This window comes from Alosa pseudoharengus, unplaced genomic scaffold, assembly GCF_046254945.1.
Source record: "Alosa pseudoharengus isolate Yale_2024_CS ecotype anadromous, Long Island Sound unplaced genomic scaffold, YU_APseudo_1.1 YU_APseudo_1.1_scf_8, whole genome shotgun sequence".
In the NCBI taxonomy this organism is placed as follows: domain Eukaryota; kingdom Metazoa; phylum Chordata; class Actinopteri; order Clupeiformes; family Clupeidae; genus Alosa; species Alosa pseudoharengus.
The window spans coordinates 41223694-41243362 of NW_027468870.1; the positions used below are offsets into that span (position 1 = coordinate 41223694).

A 19669-nucleotide genomic window follows, 5' to 3' on the forward strand; every position below is an offset into this window, starting at 1 on the left:
CCATCAGCAACTATACAACAAACAAAACATCAACCCTTAATGAGGGCACCAAGAAGTACCACCAAAGTCTTTGGTCCCACAGTTTCTGATCCAATCAGCAACATAACCAGATCAACTGTAAGCCCTTGATGTGGGCACCCACAAATACCTACACATTCTTCAGTCAATCCTCTTCATTGCTTTGGTGGTTTATTATCTGATCATTAACATACCCAGTCAAACCGCGCAAGCCTTTGATGCAGACACCAACAAATACCAACAAATATTTAGATACCAACTAATGGCGTTTGTAACAAACGGAAGTTCGGGAGGAGCATGACGGAATTTGCCACGCCTCCTTCAATCAGACAGGTTACTTATTCGCAGTCTGCCTCTATCTGCCGAAGTTGCAGCATCGGCGTCACTCCGCTTGCAACCCACCACCTCCCCTTACGCCTCCCGTCTTCCATAGTTCAAGAATAAGGGGGTGTATTGCGGAATCCTGCACGACTCCTGCCTGCGCAGTTGACTCCTGCACGATCCCGCAAATCACTTCAGGACCCTGGCCAGAGACTTCGCCAAACATGCTTTTCTATTATGCTATTATATCTGTTTGCAAATTACGGAATGTGAACTAGTGAACCAACCATTGTCACAAATTCTTCAGTCATTCCTGTTTGTTGCTATGGCCATTTATAATCCGATCAGCAACATACCAACATACCAAGCAATATCATAAATTCTCCAGTCATTCCTCTTCATTACTGTGGACACTTATGATCTGATCAACAACATACACAGCCGACATGCAAGCCCTTGATGTAGGCACCAACAACTACCACTCCAGAAACACAGCAGCAGCGTCTCAGAGTCAATTCAGGTTACAACATGACCCCAAATAGCATGTGAGTGCCATAGCCATTGGCTTGCCTTTTCAGCAGCCTCCCATATTTGTTACAGCTCCTTTCAGTGACCGTCCTCAAAAAAAGTCTAACAGAAGTTTTGTGGCTGATTATATTTGGGTGGTGAAAGGTCAATATTACTCTGACCTCACAAAAAAAAAACTATTTCACTAAAAAATATTTTTACAACTTGAACATGATATCCTGGAAACACAGAGTATTGTTATTATTGTTATTATCACATGATAATAACATTGTTATTTTTCATGTGATAAATGGTTTTAACATTGGAAAATGTTAATCTAGCTTGGCATTACTCAATTAGCACTGTCCCATTAGCCCAACTCAGCAGACAGCGGTCATATGCAGGAATTAAAGTGGGAGGAACGCAGTTCCGCCACCTCGGATAATTTAATAATAAATATATTCTTTCATACCAATGATACAGCACGATTATATTGTTAAAATAATTGGGGAGTTAATTTTCGTGTGTACAGAGGTGACCAAGAAGCTATCAATTCTTGTCCAAAAAGTATTGCTACACCACAATACTCAATATGTTGTTCAACAGTGAGTCATTCTTCCCCGTTGCACCGACACTGGATTTTAGGGTTTCCCCACCTGCCAAATCCCACTTTATCCACTGGTCATGTGGCATGCAATGGAAACAGATTCACAAGTAATGTACATTATCATGTTTTCAATGTTTCAGACAGATTTCCTTGTGGGACCCTAACATGAAGCTAGGTGGTTATACCATATCAGAGTCTCTGCTTTAAAACAACTTGTACTAATAAGCAGGGTCTACAGACATGTTTTTACGATGGATGGACATCGAGGTACAGTAGGCTACGAAACAAGTAAAGCCCACGGGGGCAGCCGTGGCCTACTGGTTAGTGCTTCGGCCTTGTAACCGAAGGGTTCACCTCACTGTTATGTGTGTTCACTGTGTGCTGTTTGTGTGTTTCACTAATTCACGGATTGGGATAAATGCAGAGACCAAATTTCCCTCACGGGATCAAAAGAGTATATATGTATATACTTGTTCGTAAAAATCTTCATTTTGGATGTCCACAGATCCAAGTAAACAAGCATTCTCTTTAGAAGGTTTTAAAAAAATATCTGTGTGGGCTAAAACACTGTTTATGTGTGGATGAAAGACCCAAACATAAAATATCTGGTTATGTGTGTACAGGGCCTAAGTTGTGCTAAATTTGAAATAACTCCCTCAAGGTGTTTCCAGGATATTGTGTTTAAGGTGGAAAAATACAGTAGGCCCATGTTGTTTTTTTGATAGGTCACAGTAACATTGACCACTCACATCTAATCAGTTCATCTTTGAGTGTAAGTGACTGTGTGTGCCGAATTTGGAAGAAAAAAAAAACTTCCTATAGGCATTCCTCACAAGAATGTGAGGTCACAATGACCCTGACCTATGACCTTTGACCATCAAATTCAAATTAATTTGTTATCTGTGAGTGAAAGGCCCTTTCCGAAACTAGCTACACTCTCTCCCTAGCCACTTGCACTCCTAACCAAGTGTTAAAGGAACACAAACATTTTGGGAAATTATCTTATTGTCTCTGCCAGAGTTAGATAAGATGATACATACCCTTCTCATCTGTGTGTGTGCAGTACCTCAGTCTGAAGCACCCACTGTTAGCATAGCTTATCATAGTTCATTGAGGTGAGCAGTTCCAACAAGCCCAGTGGTCCCCAAACTTTTTCTTCCGAGGGCCAGCTCACTATGCCTGACTCTAAGAGAGGGCCAGAGACTCGGAGTATATCAACCATAAATAGCTTAGTGCTGTGAACAACAGCAGTCTACCTTAGTTGAATATTCCATTACATTTAATCATAGGCTACTGCAATTTAATACCATTGCTAGCTGTGTTTATGTTGTCACCATGCCATATCAGTGTAAAATGTAGCTCAAATGAAATAATACTAATAAAAAGACTCTGTTTCTTTGCATACATACAGTAGCTCAAGTTGTGAACAAGCAATATCCTACAAATAATTTAAAGTTATCAAACTATGACAGTTTTATGAAGTGCTGGCAAACACATCTGAAATGACCACCATTCTAACTTTCACTCACCTGGTGAGAACTTTGAACTCTGTGAACATTTGAACGTGTGAATAAAAAATAGAAATAACTAGAATGTAATGCCAGAGGAATTACAATAGTGGATGGAAAGCTGCTGGGTTAATGTTGGTGGGGAGATTCCTGAAAAAAAAAACATTGAATCACTTAATCTTTGAGTTCATACAAACCCTTGTACCAAAAAACCTTGTGCGTCAGGCATTCTTGAGATATCACACTCAAGGTGGGTTTGGCCTTGACATTTGACTTAATCATTCCATACAATCCATACAAATGTTCACACCAAATTTGAAGCATGTGCGTCAAGCCGTTCTGAAGTTGTGACACAAGCATGAAAGCTGGCCTTTGGAAAATGTAATTCAGAGTATGCAATGCAAGACTACTGTACCTGCAAAACGGGGCTTTCAGTTGGTGTTGATGACTGCTCATTCTGCAGCCAGCTAACAATTACTTTGTCAACGTTCAAATAATTGAATCAACGTCGCACTGCCACATTTATTCTATATCACCTTTGCACCCTTCATTAATATTAAAGCAACGTTGAAATTCTAACTACAGATCAATGGGATTTCAATGGTATTTCCACTAAAATGAATATTGAAACAATGTTGAAATTACAACCAAACTAAAGATCAACGTGATTTCAGTGGTATTTCAATTGATATTAAACCTCAGTAAACCACTATTAGCCTAATCTGGCAAAATATTGGGAAATTCATATCCTGCTTTATCTACAGCCAGGATAAATTTGGCTAGGCCTAGGTATGTCTTGTTTAGGCTACACAAGCTTGCATAAATAACCATTGACAACTTGTTATCAGTTTAGCAAGTGCATTTATTCACTCTTCATCTAGAAATTCGTGTGTACTGTGTTTTCCTGCCATCCATAGCAGTTGCAGTCAGCCTGATCCTTCAGTGGCAGAGTGAAGCGGCACCTAACAGAAATAGAAGGGGGGGGGGGGGGGGGTACAGCTGTTAGATAAATATGTTCAACTGAGCAACAAACTAACAGCTAAGCCTACAATCAAGTTATTTTACGCCAGTGGTTCTCAAACTTTTTCTTTCATTCCCCACTTAGATCAAGGGGGCATTTTTAAACCCCACCTGTCCCTCATCGCTCTAAATCAGACGTTTCAGCGATTTCACTCAAATTCTCAAAGGCATAATACTGTCGCTATCGAGGCGCCTGTCCCATACCTGAATGCAGTAATCTTAGATCTGCTAGGTGAGGTAGGTGCTTGTCTTAGCCTTGTAACTGGAGATTTAACTCATTGAGCCACTCATACAAACGTAGTTCAAAACGAAGGCCAAGTTTCAGCCAGTGATTGTTTGCCATTTCCCTCGTCAGCTGGCAATTTGAGTGCTTAGCTAGCTGCTACCGCCTCCACTGCACACAACCGCGAACCTAGAAACATGAACTTACTATGTTGCTAAGCTACAAGTTTGAAGCTAACGCCAGCTTGCTTACTTGATTAGCCGAGTCGTTTTAAACAGACTTCACACACTCCGTTCAAATACAAAACACAAATATTTAACTTACATTGGGTGTGGTAGGAAAACGTCCGTTTCGTCTTCGTTTGTTGTACAAACCAGACAACAAGAACGTAAACTTTCTTCAAGAGGATGCTTGACAGCAGCAGTGCCTGTAGAATCGGTAGGGAACAGAGCCCGTCTACGGAGAGCCTTGCCACTCCGTATTAAGTCCCATTGTACCGAATTTTGGTTGCAGTTCCACTAGATTTCCACTGGGGGCGATCGCCATGAGTGCAGAATGAATGGGAGTCAATGGAGCTAGACGGCTAAATTTGCCTTTCACCTGATTGTCGTTGACAAATCTCAGATTTGATTGTAGTTTGTATAACTTCAACATGGGTTATAGGTCAAAAGTTGAATGAACGAGTACTTATGTCCTTTTGATTTCTTACAGGTTGGGTCGTTGTTGCCCATAACACGCTAGCATTGTGCTAATGAATGACGTCACTGACACGTTTGAAAGGCTTTTTAGAACAATTAAGTGACTTTAAAAAAATATAATACTCAACCAAGTGTATTTTCTTTGCCTCCCCTTTCGAAAACAATATTCAAATTACTTGGAAAAAAATTATATCCAGAGAAAAGTGGATTTTGAGGGGTACAGCTCCATAGACCTCCATGCATTCTGCACTCGTGGACGAGCGCCCTCATGTGGAACCACAGAAGGAACTGCAACCAGTTCAGAAACCGGAAGTTTTCCGAGAGTGGCAGTTCTCCCCTTATTAGACATTCTCTGTAGGGAATCAGAGGCAAGGAGAACGCTACTGCGCATGCGCACAAGTTAATTACGGGATGTGTAGTTTTAGGGAGCCCCAGATTGTATGCATTAGAAGCTGAGACCGTTGAATTCACAGGTGACACCTGTGCCAGTGTTCTAATTAGCCCGGGAAATTCTCTGGGAGCTTAACAAGCGCAGCTGGCTTTAGGCATGGCTTTAGGCCATTATGACATCACAGCCATACGACATCAAAGATAAGCAGTCAGTAGCACTGCAGGAAAACTACAAAACTCTCATCACCACCCTGATGGGCACAGAAAAACGCTTTGTCATCTCTGGGCCTCTCCCTACCTACAGAAAAGGTGCTGAGAGATGGTCCAGACTGTTCGATCTCCACACCTGGCTCAAACGCTACTGCGCTTCCCTAAGCATCCCCTATGTCAACAACTGGGGCTTGTTCTGGGAGAGGCCCAGTATGCTGAAGCGTGATGGTCTCCACCCAAACCAACATGGAGCCAGGCTACTCTCTGACAACATAGCGTCCACACTGAGGCATTGACATTCTGTAGAAAATATTACAGATTCACGCCCCCCAGGTATTGATTCGAATGGCATTATACATGTGGATGGGTCTGAGAATGTTTTCTGCAGGGTAACATACAATACTACTACCATAGATCAAGCTGCTTCATACAATAGCATGACTTATGCTTATAGGTCTATTCCAACGTTGATTTCTACCAAACGTATAGTAAAAAGAAAAGACAAATTTAAAACTAGAAACCTAACAAATATTCTTTCCATACCTCAGCATATTCCTCAAAAGCCAGAGGCATTTTCAGCTAACATGGGTTTACTGAATATAGGTGCACTTACTACCAAAACCTTTGCAATCAATGATTTTATTAGTGAAAAACAATTGGATTTTCTGTTTCTTGTGGAAACCTGGCTGACTTCAGACAGCGAAGCTGTTCTTGTTGAAACTTGTCCCCCAAATTATAATTTCTTCCACTCAATTAGACAAGGCAAACGAGGTGGTGGAATTGCCTCCATTCTCTCAAACAAATATAGTTGCACTAGAGTCAACTTTGGTGAATTCGCTTCCTTTGAGTACATTGCCCTCACTCTGAAGGCTGAACCAGCTGTACTTCTATTAACCTTATACCGCCCTCCTAAACTATGGGCTGGCTTTCTCGACCAGTTTTCTGAACTTATGTCGCTCATCATCACTAGCTATGATCGGATAATTGTAAATGGCGACTTTAATATTCATGTCAATAAGACAACTGATGCTAAAGCCAGTAAGTTCCTTAATGTGTTGGACAGTTTAGAGCTAAAGCAGCATGTTACAGGACCCACCCACAACCTTGGCAACACCCTCGATCTAGTCATTTCTAGAGGGATAGAAGTCACAGACTTATCAGTAAATGATATAAATATGTCTGATCATTATTGTGTATCTTTTAATATAGTACTACATACTCCAAAAATTCATCCCGAAATTGCAATCAAATCGCGACTTGGACATTAGAGCAGAACAGCAGTTCATAGCTCTTATAGACTCCATAAATTTAGATATTTTACATCATCCCATTGATCAAATGGTAGAGGCTCTCAATCATGAATTAGGCGCTATGCTTGATAGAGTGGCACCCTTAAAGACTAAAAAAAGGCCCTGTAGCAAACTGACACCTTGGATGAACGAAAATATCCATGATCTAAAAAGATCATGTAGAAAAACTAAGTAAAAAACTAAGTTACAGGTTCACCGTGCCATTCTAAAAGAAAAAATAGCAAATTATAATAGAGCTATTCGGAATGAGAGAAGGAACCACTTCTCTAAGGTAATTGTTGAAAACAGTGGAAACTCTAGGGTGTTGTTCTCTACCATTGATAGGCTATTGCATCAAACACCTTTTGATACACTCAGTCAGGCATCCTCTCTAAGATGCGAAGAATTTGCAGACTTCTTCAAAAACAAAGTAATTTCTATAAGGGAGGCTATTGGTAACACAAGTAATATGTTTGATAGTACACCCAAAAACAGCCCCCCAAAATTAAGGTCCTTTAGCAATATTACTCAATCTGAGCTTGATAAAATTATAACTCAAACCGGCTCCTCAACATGTGTTTTAGATCCAATCCCTACTAGATTCCTCAAAAAAGTATATGATAGCTTAGCTCCCTTTATTCTCAAGGTAATAAATACCTCATTAGAAACAGGTATATTTCCAACTGCTTTTAAAACCGCTGTTGTGAAACCTTTACTTAAAAAGTCAAATCTCGACCATACCAATCTGAGCAACTACAGGCCTATATCAAATCTACCGTTCCTGAGCAAAGTACTTGAAAAAGTTCTTTGTAATCAGTTAAATACCTTCCTCAACGAAAACAGTATCCTTGAAAAATTCCAATCAGGTTTTAGATCAAATCACAGCACAGAAACGGCTCTAGTAAAAATAGTCAATGATCTCAGACTGGCTACTGACTCAAACAAAGTCTCAATCCTTATTCTTCTGGATTTGAGTGCGGCATTTGACACCATTGATCATAGCATCCTAATTCACCGCCTTGCGAAGTGGGTGGGTCTCTCTGATAATGCTCTAAACTGGTTTCAAACCTACATTACTGGCAGATATTTTTATATCAGTCTAGGAGATCATGTATCTGAAAAACATGACTTGCCTTTTGGTGTGGCCCAGGGGAGCTGCCTTGGTCCCCTGCTATTTTCCCTATATATGCTTCCATTGGGAAATGTCATAAGTCAGCATAATGTAAACTTCCATAGCTACGCAGATGATACCCAATTGTATATTTCTGTGGAGCCAACTAACCCAGATGGCCTTTGCTCCCTCACTGCATGCCTAACCTCCATTAATCAGTGGATGAGCAAAAATGTTCTGAAACTAAATGATGACAAAACAGAGGTACTTTTGGTGGGACCAAAACTAAAGCGAGATATTGTTCTTAGTAATCTGGGGAACTTGGCACACCAGGTCAAACCAAAAGTAACAAGCCTCGGTGTCATCTTAGATGCAGAGTTAAGTTTTAAGCCCCATATCAGTAAAGTTACTCAAACAGCCTATTTCCACTTGACAAACATTGCCAAAGTGCGGCCCTTTTTAACTCAACAAGATGCAGAAAAACGAATTCACGCCTTTATCACTAGCAGGTTAGACTACTGCAATGCACTTTTCACTGGTCTTCCCAAAAAACATCTAAAGAAATTGGCACTCATACAGAACTCTGCGGCTAGACTTTTAACTAAGACTAAGAAGAGAGAACACATCACCCCTGTGTTGGCTGAACTGCACTGGCTCCCTATTTCCTATAGAATTGATTTTAAGGTTATGTTAATTACTTACAAAGCTCTGAATGGCACAGCACCTTCATATATCTCTGAGCTTTTAATATCTTATCAACCACAAAGGAAACTTAGATCATCCAATTCTAATCTTTTAATCGTACCCAAAGTGCTCCACAAACAAAGTGGAGAAGCTGCTTTTATCCATTATGCCCCCAAACTATGGAACACCCTGCCTCTGTACATCAAGCAGGCGAGTTCAGTAAATATTTTTTAAAAAGATCTGAAAACATACCTGTACAGGAAAGCTTTTAGTTAACTCGTCTTATCCTGTAGACTACTTTTTCAGATTATTCTACATCTGCTGCTATTGGAGGGCGCAGCCAGCCAGAAGCAGATGGGCTCCCCCTATTAAGTCAGGTTCTGCTCAAGGTTTCTTCCTGGAATATGGGAGTTTTTCCTTGCCACAGTTGCCATATGGCGTGCTTGTGGGGGGTAAGAGGGTTAAGGCTGCCAGTCTTATGACATGTCATTTTCTATATTTTTGATATGTTGCTGAGTGGATCGATCATAAACGGCCCCAGCAATGAAGAAATGTGATTGATAATGACTGACTGACTATTATTTTGTTACATGCTTCAAATGTAAAGCACTTTGAGCTGCATTCTGTGTATGAAAGGTGCTATACAAATAAAGCTTATTATTATTATTATTATTATATTATTATATATAAGTCTATGGGGGAAAAATTTGCTTTTTGTCATTTTTAATCCCCTATTTCTCAAAAAGTATAAACAAAAGTTACTCTGTTGTCCAACTCCAGACCTACAAAACGGTTATTTCAACATGTCTGTACGTTAAGCGGTTAGAGTCGCATTAATTCTTGAAAAAGTAAAAAGAAAAAAAGGCTATAATAATAATAAGAAGAAGAAGAAGCCAGGAGATTTCAAGATAGTGGATTCCATCCACTATAATTATCCCAGAAAGTCCCAGAAATATGACTTGAATAGAAGTTAGTTATTAACAAATAATTGATAAACGTTTAGAATACTGATGCAGTCAGCATAGGCCTCTTACAGGTTTGTTTGCAGGTTGCAGGTTGTTTGCAGGTAGGCCTACATTTCATTCCGTTTTCGATGGCAAACGCGAAACAGCGCCAAAATAACCACCAGTGGACAAAAGGAGTATTACATGTGTACTGTTAAGACTCGCCATAGAGAATGAATGGGGAAATTACGGAGGTTATAGTTTGACGATGTCGTACTCCCGTGCGGGCCAGATGCTATATACCACGGACATGTTTTGGGGGGCCACCCAAAATGAGTTGGCGGGCCGTAGTTTGGGGACCACTGCTCTATACAGCTACATATCGCAAACAATGGATTAGCTAAGGGACATGAGCATAACACTTTCCAAATAGCATTTTTAAACCAGTAATATTGTTCAAAACAGTACCAAACCTCGTCACTAGCTTGCTCAGGGTCCCTACACATAAAATTAAGCACTAACAATGTAGTTAACGAACCCGGAGTTTATTACAGTAGACTGTTCAAAACACTTACCAACTGTCCCCCTACCAGCTCCTCCAACCCAGTATCGCAAGGATTCGTTGTACGGTCACGTTTGGTAATCTATTCTCTGTGCTGGGGTTAGAGGACGTCTGTGCAAATGTGTGGATGACTTCGGTCAAGTTGGAAAGAAATGGACAGATTCGAACAAAGTAGGCTATGGGATTTTGACTTCATGTTAACTAAAGATGCACATGTCGGTAAGTTCCAATATCTAAAGTGGATGATATTCTCTATTTAACAATGTAGCCTCATGGATAAGGTAATCTGCTTGATACCTGATGAAGATCTCTGGCCGAAACATTGTAGGCTAATAAAACACTCTGGGAGCTTACTGTATATAACAGTGTGCGGGTATCTCTATATTTTTTTCATATGTTGACTCAAACTTATAGGCTACCCAGCACCTGTTTCGTTTCTTGTAGATGTGCATGCACTTTCATTCAATGAATGTAGGGAAGTATGCCACCGTGTGACACTGTAACGGGGAAAACATAAAGCCGTATAAGCATATTAAGCATTGAATTTGATACTGTAATGTTAATTTGTAGCCTGGGTGCATTCCGAACTTAGTCCCGCCCACAACATTTGAGGTCGGGAAGTTCGGTCTGGCATTGCTCCATTGTGGAATGTGGAGCAAGTATGCTCGCCCTAGATCGGGCGGACCAATCAAAACGGGCTTTACGATGATGGACAGGTGAGCAACAGAGCCTGGTCTATCACGTCATCTGAGCACGCTTAGATTAGGCTTATGTTTGAAACAAAAACGCTGTGGCTAGAAGGATACATGGCTTTTAAGACCCCATATGGAAAATGCATATTATTTAATGAGGTTTTATCACTGAAAACGATTATTTCTGAAAACTTTGGCCAAAGTTGAGATGTGGGAAAACTTGTGGTTTCACTTTCATCAAGGGAAAACAGCACTGTCGCATTGCGACATGTTCCCTCGTTCGTTTGAAATCTCTGACCACCTGTTCGAGGGATTTGCGACAGTCTTTCCCAGCTGTTTAACATGTTTGTATCAGTGTACAACAGAATTATTTTTAAAAACGGAGGGGATATAGGCTATCAGTTTTTTACTAATAGCCTACCCTACTACGTATCTCTTAGATTTCGCTAATGAGTGTTGTAGGCTAGGAGTTATTGACGGCACTAACTTTTACAAAAGACCAGAAAACAATGTTAACCCTTTCGTGCCCGTGCCGAACATTCCATTTTTGGTGCTGTATGACCTCCTCACACAAAAAACCTTATTTCTTGAGTATAATACATACCATCAATGGGATATACATACCATTGTAATCAGAAGGATCAGTTATATGAAATTATGTAAAATACATATGGTAATGTTGATATAGTAATGAACAGTATTTGAAAATCCTCTCCAAATGTATATCCGGAATTTGTCAAAATTTAATTTCATTCACATAAAAATGAATTTTCATCATATTTCTCTACAAGATAGAGAAAAATATAGAGTGTATGACATGTTCAGCAAGTTGTGGGCTATTTAACAAAAAAGACTGAATTGGAATATCATTAACCTTTCAAAAGTTATGATATTTTTAGTGATCAGTGTAAAAAAATGCAGGAAACGGGATTTAGAATGTTGACAGAATTCACATTCACTTTCTCACCAACAACATAAAAGTATGCATAAAAACTAATAATCAAGTCAGAAACAATGGTTAAGATGTATTTGGTCTATAAGAATAAACCATTTATTTGTATTTAAGCAAATGCTGCAGTCAATAAGAATGACATTTAAAAAAAAAACATACTGTACCTTACCAGTAATACAGGTATACTGTATTCATTGAAGACCATTTCGGAAAAGAGACATAAAATACATTTGATTCAACAAATACAACTTCCTTATATAAATCAGTATAATATGAAAATTATATACATATATAAAATGTATTATTATTCATGAAAAGCTAGGAATACAATCAACATCACTCAAAACTCAATGTGTTCTAAACATTTGAAAGTGGATTACATACTTAGAACAAGCCTGTGGAGAATAAACACATACACACATATACACACAAACTCATACCCACACACACACACACTTACAGAGGAGGATAGGGAAAGGTGGGGTGGGGAACCTGAAGGTTGAACAAAGAAGAGCTATGACTCATTACTAAACGCATCCCTTTTTGCAGAATGCCAAATCTGACAGCAATTTGTTTATCAATAAAACAAATTTGCCTACCGTTACACTCCAGGGCCATACAAGCTACTTTAGTTTTATTATGTACGTTGTTTTATAACAAGCTCCTGTTGTACAGGAATATGTACTTGATGGAAAGACGACAGAGTAGTAGTTGGAGCAGCTGAAGGTGAGGCTGAAATTTCAACGGAAATGCCTACCAGCTGTTGTGATAGATTTCCTCCAAATTCTTTCTGGTTGTAGCTACCAAACCTAGGTTCAACACCAGATTCTGCATTGCATTGTCAAACTTGAAATAACAAGAAGCTACTGACAACGGCAATGTCAATGGAGAAAAAGTGCTTTCTGCTATTCTGCGTTTTTTGGAGTACACAATATGTATTCATCATTTGGTCAATGTCCCCTGATCCCTGCCAAGACTTGGTTCCCCAGTAGCAATGGATATTAGGGAGGGAAGTGAACCCCATGTAAATGATCAATCCCAGAAACCTGTGAAACTCTCCTGGGGTCTTTGTCCCATGCCCCTGCACTGTTTGCATACGATGGCCTACTAAGCACAAGCTCCCATTCCTTCCGGTTGGTAAAACCACATATGCCTGGGACAACAATGTGAGTAAAAAAGAACATAACAAGTCTATTTCACACAGTTTTTTAGTCTGCACCATCCTACGCATGGCACATAAATCTATACCTTCTTCCTCCATCCCCTCATGGTCTTCAGCATTGTGAGCGCAAGCTCATGAGCAGTCAGCTACCTCTTCAGGCTTGCGAGAAGGTCTGTGTAGGTCTTGTCATCCTCCATCTGAAACAAGAGCGAAATCATACAAATACCTTTATTAATGTAAAAAATAAAATTACAAAACTACAGATTTGTGCATGTATGCACACAAAAGAAGAGGTAGCCTAAACTATTGAAGCATCCTCAGAATATACTCGAAATATTTCTAAGTAGGCCTATGAAAAGTCATTGTATTACACATGGGTTTAGCTACCAATTTTGGTTTGCTATACTGTCTTGCCAATATAAGGCTTACCTAACAAGCAAATTGGTACTAGAAAACAAACTTACCTACAGGTTATATACTAACAGGTTTTTAAATGAAACTGTCAAATGAAAATAACTGACATCAAAAGCAAACGATAATATTGCAAGCAGTTCAGAATTATACAGTTAGCTAAAGTTACGTGACGATGCACTAGCCCCCCGCTAAGCCATAATGTTGACGCTGATGAGAAAGCATATTACTGTCAAATAACATGATTTCATGACTTCAAATTAAGATAAACCATAACTAGAACCGATGTAAAAACAATATTACCTCAGTTTATCCAGCTTTGTGGTTTCCAGTCGAGGCAAACTCCAACTTAAGTGCAGGTGGCATCCGGCTGTCCACGTCAAATGCACTGACTCAAGTGAAAAATATTTTCAAGACTCATCTTCAAGTATCCAAAACATTTCGCGCCATAAACCCTTTAACCAATCATATCAAATTGAAGCTTATGTTGTCAGCATTACGGGGAAGATTTCAGAAATAAAATCAGTCATTGGACAGCTGAGATATTAGATGATTGGTCATCGTTAAAATTTTAACGAAATTAGAACGGTCAGGCTTGTAAGGGTTAAGGCATTTGTGGAGAAGAAGGATGGTTTGTGTGTTTTCTTCCTACACCTCACGGTAAGCTATTTCGTTGCTCTGATTGGTTAGGTCTATCCAATTGAGTGAAGAGGCATTCCCCCCTGTATCGGTTGGAACACGCCCCATAATTACGTCCCAATGGAGCGGTATCAGACTCATATTCTGACTAGAATTGAGTATGACTACGTCAGGCTAGTTCATTTGTAACATTCTGTGTAACCTACATGTATTTAGAATTGGGTCGCCCCAAAGTGCACCAGACTGATTCATTTTACCTTTAGAATAAGTGTGCCCCAGTAACGTCTTAAGTCTAGTGAGGCCTCTGTCCTCAACTCCAATCTCTGTCTTATGAAAACTGCACAGGATCCAGGGCCTCACCCACCAACAGTTCCGCTTTGACCAGCCTTTCAAATGACTTTAGGACAATTGAATCTAGATGTTTCCAAGACTAAACTACACAAATCCTTTGCAAAAACCATTTGCAAAATGTACAGTAACAGTAAGAAATTGTTGTTATGATGTGATCAGAAGCACACAAAGTGCTGCCAGTTGCAGCGGTCATTATCAAACATTTCTCGAACATTAGGATGGCCCTTTAGATTCATTAGAACTCTGCAGCATACATACTTTATACACATAATTTTCTTAGTAGATTACAGTACAGTATTAAGTCCTTTAAGAAATGTAAAGTCTTGGAGTGCATTAATGTACACTATTTAGGATCTGTTAATGCATTTTGACTATGACACTGCAGATGAATCAGTCAATGGTTAGAGCTTTCCTCACAGGGGTGTCATGTAATTGAGACTGCTGCCTGACTTAGCAAAAGTGAGCATGCTCAGAGTGTGTGGTCAGACCCTGAAGGACACCATGAAGGCCAGCAGCTTAAACAAAGGATCTAGTGAACCCTCCTCCACACACACAGGAGATTCAAGGTTTTAAATGAACAGTGCAATTGAATGTAATAGTTTAAATTCATTAGTTAAAACTATGTAAGGCTGCTGAGATTTGTTCTATTAACAAACCCTTCTGACTTAAACAAAGAAAACAGATCAGACACACTTGATCTTTTTTACATCATCATTATATCATCATATTACAGTGAAGGAAAATAACTCTGTACATAATGCTACAATCCTCGGATCTTCACTGTGTCACATAAGAGATTCAGCAAAAATAAATAAAAAGTAGAACAAACAAAAGAATAAGCAAAAGAGAACAAGCGGGGTATCCGGCTACAGGAGTTGACAGTGCACCACTAACAGGCAATGCTCAAAGGTCACCTTCCAGAAAAAGGCAAGAGATGCAAAATGTGAGTTTGTTGTAGGAAATGCAAGTGAATGGAGGAAACAAGGGTGGGAGGGAGAAAGGAAGTGGATACAGAGGCAAGACTGCACCACTACACAGACACACACACACGCACACACACACACACACACTTGAAGTAACACAGACAGACAGTGCAAGAGCATCCTGTACAGTGCCTGCACCTGCTATGTGCATCCTTTGTGAGAACGTTTTTGCGAAGCAGGGCTCGGTCGGAGAACAAAGATCATTAACATGAATGTCATCTTACGGAGGAATTGATTGAAAGAGGATTGAGTGAAAAGGAAAGGTAAAGTGATAAGAAGATACAGTGTTACAGATGAGGGAGGAAAGAATGGAATGGGCTACTTAGATAGATTGACCTGCACTGAAGTGGCTCTCATCCACACGTATTTATGCTCCCACATGTCTCAGGATGGAAATGTAGACTTGCATTCAGCAAAAAGGATGAAGAAACATTCAACTAAAGTTGCTCCTCTCAATTCCTACAGCACTCAGGTGCTCATCTACCCCTTCTCTGATGGTAGGAAAGCATTGCATGTCCATTTATTTGCATGTATGTGGGTTCAGACATCAAACAAATAACTCAGAGTCTTCTTCAAAGACACTGTTTTTCAATGTTTTTAAATTGCCTGTATATTCCTGTACATTTTTATACTATTTTTTATTCTGTCAGGGAGAAGGGAGGGCAAACATAGAACATAGAGAATGTAGGGTTTTTTGCTCATACTAGATTTTACACTGGTTTCTAGTCAAAACCCCAGGACAGTCATTCCATGGTATTAAAATGTAACAATTATATATATTGCCTGCTAATATGTTTGATGTTATTGTTTCATTTTATGTCCTTGCAAATAAACCAATTTAGCCATATATTTTTTTCCTCTAATGACATGATTTTCTTGGCTTCAAATAACTGTTTAGAAAAGTATATAAAAACTTCCTTATTCCTTAATTCAACGACAACTCTGTTACCATTACAGAGAGTGATAAAAGACATCCAATATTCTCTCTGAAAAGAGAGTTTGTGTTTGTAATAGAATTAAATGTGTTTTACTCTATTTTATCATCAAACTGAAATTAGAATTTTGAATCAGACTTTATCCAATGTTCAGATGTCTGCACAGATAATGCCTCATTTGCACATTCAGACATAGGGCTGGGCCCGGTTCCCCAATAACGATGGATACATGCACTTAACAAGGGATTTCTACGATTTCTCGAACATGCCCAAAGTGTGAACGAGCGTGCACTGCTCCTAAGATGCTCTTAGGAGAGCTGTCAATTTTAATTAGAAATATCTTCTAATATGGTGATGTCAGGTGACTGCACGTCACACCTACCAATTAAATTTCGAAACTACACATTAATTCACTTCTATACGAAAATAGAAAAACTTTGACATCTGCATGTACAGTAAGCATCCCCAGTAGGCTATATATCACACAGACACATAAATAATAGTAATTATTTAAGATTAGCCTAGATTGTTGCACCGTTATCATGTTTGTTGCAAGATGTATGACCATATTAGGCTTAGGCTATACTCAGTAGGCTACATCTGTCATGCCTATTCTTTACTACTTTTGAGAGTCCCACTGTGTGTGCTGCCTGCACAATAGTGTTTTGGGGTGTCACTGAAGAAGACGTTTGAAGATGAGGCTTAGATTTTCACGCACCACATGTCCCTTACTCTGATCTTACCTTATAGGCCTAATAATAGATAGCTTCACTTAACCAAAAAGAATCAGAAACTATTCTGCCAATGTCTCGTTTCATAGGCTACTTAATTGCATTTTTGTCCATTTTAATCACATTATTATGAACATTAAATGTATGCTATTTTACACACTAAAATGTGATGCATTACAAGTAGGCTAAATCAGGGGTCGGCAATTACGTTTGGACCCGGGCCAATTTTTTTCCAGACAATGGCATCGCGGGCCATAGCTTTTGTAATGGGGGGGGGGGGGGGGGGGGTTATAGGCCTACTATTTAAATTATGAATTATTATATTATATTAAAATAAACATCATCTAACTTTTAAAATGCATTTAATTTAATTCCATTAAAAACGTTTATTTGCTTATGTGCGCTGTTTTTATGCCGCCTGCTGCATCTCCTGTCGTCTCTCATGAAACAGGCGACTTGCCTAGCAACTTGCCGTAACTAATGTGTACAAATATTATTCTTTTGGATGACGTGTAAATGATTAGCTGAACATTGCTATATGCTAGTTATCGATGCAAAATGTCGTTGTCAAAAGCCTTGAAAAGAAAAATTGATTCAGAATGCAGGACCTACAAAGAAGAATGGAAGCAGAGGTATGTGTTGAGCCTGCCTGCATTTATTAATGCCAAGCCTATTAATTTAACGAAACATAGGCTATTTTTGACCTTGCCCACTGGAAGAGGGAGACAGGACAGACAGACAGGATTACGCGCACTCGCGTGCCAATACCGTTCCGACCTGTGCGTCATGGATAACTGCAAGGATGTTCCACCTGTTGTTTTGTCACTTTAGTAGGACTATCATCTATACCTCAATAAATGTTTTGAAATTGATGGGATTGCTGTAGGCCTTTTTTTCTTTTTAAAAACATGGGGTTAAAAAAAAAATCATTTTTTTTATTTTTTTTATTTAAACAGCAAATTAACGTCATCTCGCGGGCCAGATAGAATAGATGGCGGGCCAAAATTGGCCCGCGGGCCACTATTTGCCGACCCCTGGGCTAAATGTAATAAAAAATGGTTACGTATGTTGGGTAATTTTATTCTTAGTTGTAATTTCCCTGTATGTTCTGCTGGTGTCTTCAATGAGAAGTACCTGTTACGAGGCTCTTAGCCATTATGTGTACTCTGGATCACTTGTAGATCTACTCTATCTGTTTTCTATCTGTTTTCAAGACGTTCTTAAGCAACGTTGGTTTCGGTAAACCGGTCTGCAAATCTTAAGACGTTTGTAAGAGGGACTTTACGACCTACTTAGTGTGTTGCCCCCTGCAGGTAACCCCCAGAACCTAGTCAACGTCAGCTGTTTCTCAGACGTAACCCCAGGCCTAGGCAGTTAAGACCCACGATACCCCCTTGAGGTTATTGTAGATAGCAGGGACCTACTGTCGAGCGAAGTCGCACGTCTTCCCTCTGCGGCGCAGATAACCTATTTACTCCTATTTTTAAATATCCCCCTTGGAAGTTGATCATGCTTCCGTGGTGGATTTATTGAGATGTTTATGAAATAAGGAGCGACTACGCCTAGGTCTCGAACAGTTGGCTAACGTGCGAAGATGTTTGACCCTAGAATTTATCTAGAGACACAGGTTATAGGCTACTTCTTGCTCAGGTTTTATAAGGATGGAGATTTTGTTACCGTCCAGCAGCACTCAAGTCCAACTAACCCAAGTCTTAGACAGAGCAGATTAATAATCACAGAAGAAACCAGTTATCTTACCCTCCTGCTGGAATTCGTAGAAAAACCAAGAAAAGACAAAAATACTGCTTGAAGAATTGGATGCCAAGGTTAAATGAGTTCTTTACTTTTCAGCACTTTGGTGATGTTAACAAAATGCGGCGTAATATCCACTTGTTACAATGTTGTAGAAAATATAAAAAGAGTAAATCCACAAAAGAGTCAAGTCAAGTCAGATTTATTTATAAAGCGCATTTAACATGCACATAGTGCAATCCAAAGCGCTCCACAAACAAGACACATAACAACAAGACAAAAGATGCCGGATGGAGCGGCGTAGTCGCCAGCGTACCCATGACATCAAGACAAGACAAATACATTTAAAAAATAACAAATACAAAAAAATGCCGGACGGAGCGGCGTAGTCGCCAGCGTACCCGTGACACCAAGACATACAAGACAGACAACAAAACAAATAAAAAAAGAAAATATATTTTAAAAGAGGAAAAAGTGATGTTAAAATTAGTCCAATTTCCAAACCAGTTGAAAATGTCCAAGGGCAATGATGATCCGTGAAGACTGCGCACAGAGCAGTCTTTACAACCGATGCAATGCCAACAAAGTTCTTTAGCAACTGACCAACCCGGTGAATTCACTGGCAGTCTGGAGACAACGTTAACGCCAGAAGCCAGGCCCGCTAGACTGCAGCCCGGAGACGATGGAAGCACAGTCCAAAGCACTGAGCGATCGTGTAGATCCGCAACTCGGTGGACCCAACAGCGACCCTGCCTCCGTGAGAATGCAGCTCTTCACCGTTAACGTTAAATAAAAAAGAGAATACAATAAAAGTAGTAAATCCACAAATGGAGAAGAGAATACAATAGTAATCCACAAACCGAGAAAAAGGGTATATAAGAAAAAAGAGTAAGTCCTCAAAAAGGGGAAAAAGTCAGCTGATTGTCTTCTGCAGTCACTCTCTGTCGGAGTAGCAGGTCTGATATCTGC

At 39.7% G+C, this 19669-nt stretch overlaps 1 protein-coding gene across 2 annotated transcripts in view; it reads left to right on the top strand.

Annotated features, from left to right (window-relative positions):
* The first annotated feature begins 15399 nt into the window (after positions 1-15399).
* LOC143111736 (solute carrier family 35 member F4-like) overlaps positions 15400-19669 on the top strand; it is a 75139-nt gene continuing 70869 nt past the window's right edge. The window contains exons 1-2 of one of the 2 annotated variants that reach the window (XM_076273993.1): positions 15400-15545; positions 15671-15779. In XM_076273993.1, coding sequence (XP_076130108.1) covers positions 15704-15779 — 76 coding nt within the window. In that variant the 5' untranslated portion in view covers positions 15400-15545; positions 15671-15703. Of the gene's footprint in view, positions 15780-19669 lie in introns of both variants that reach the window. The other variant, XM_076273992.1, reaches the window with a different exon arrangement.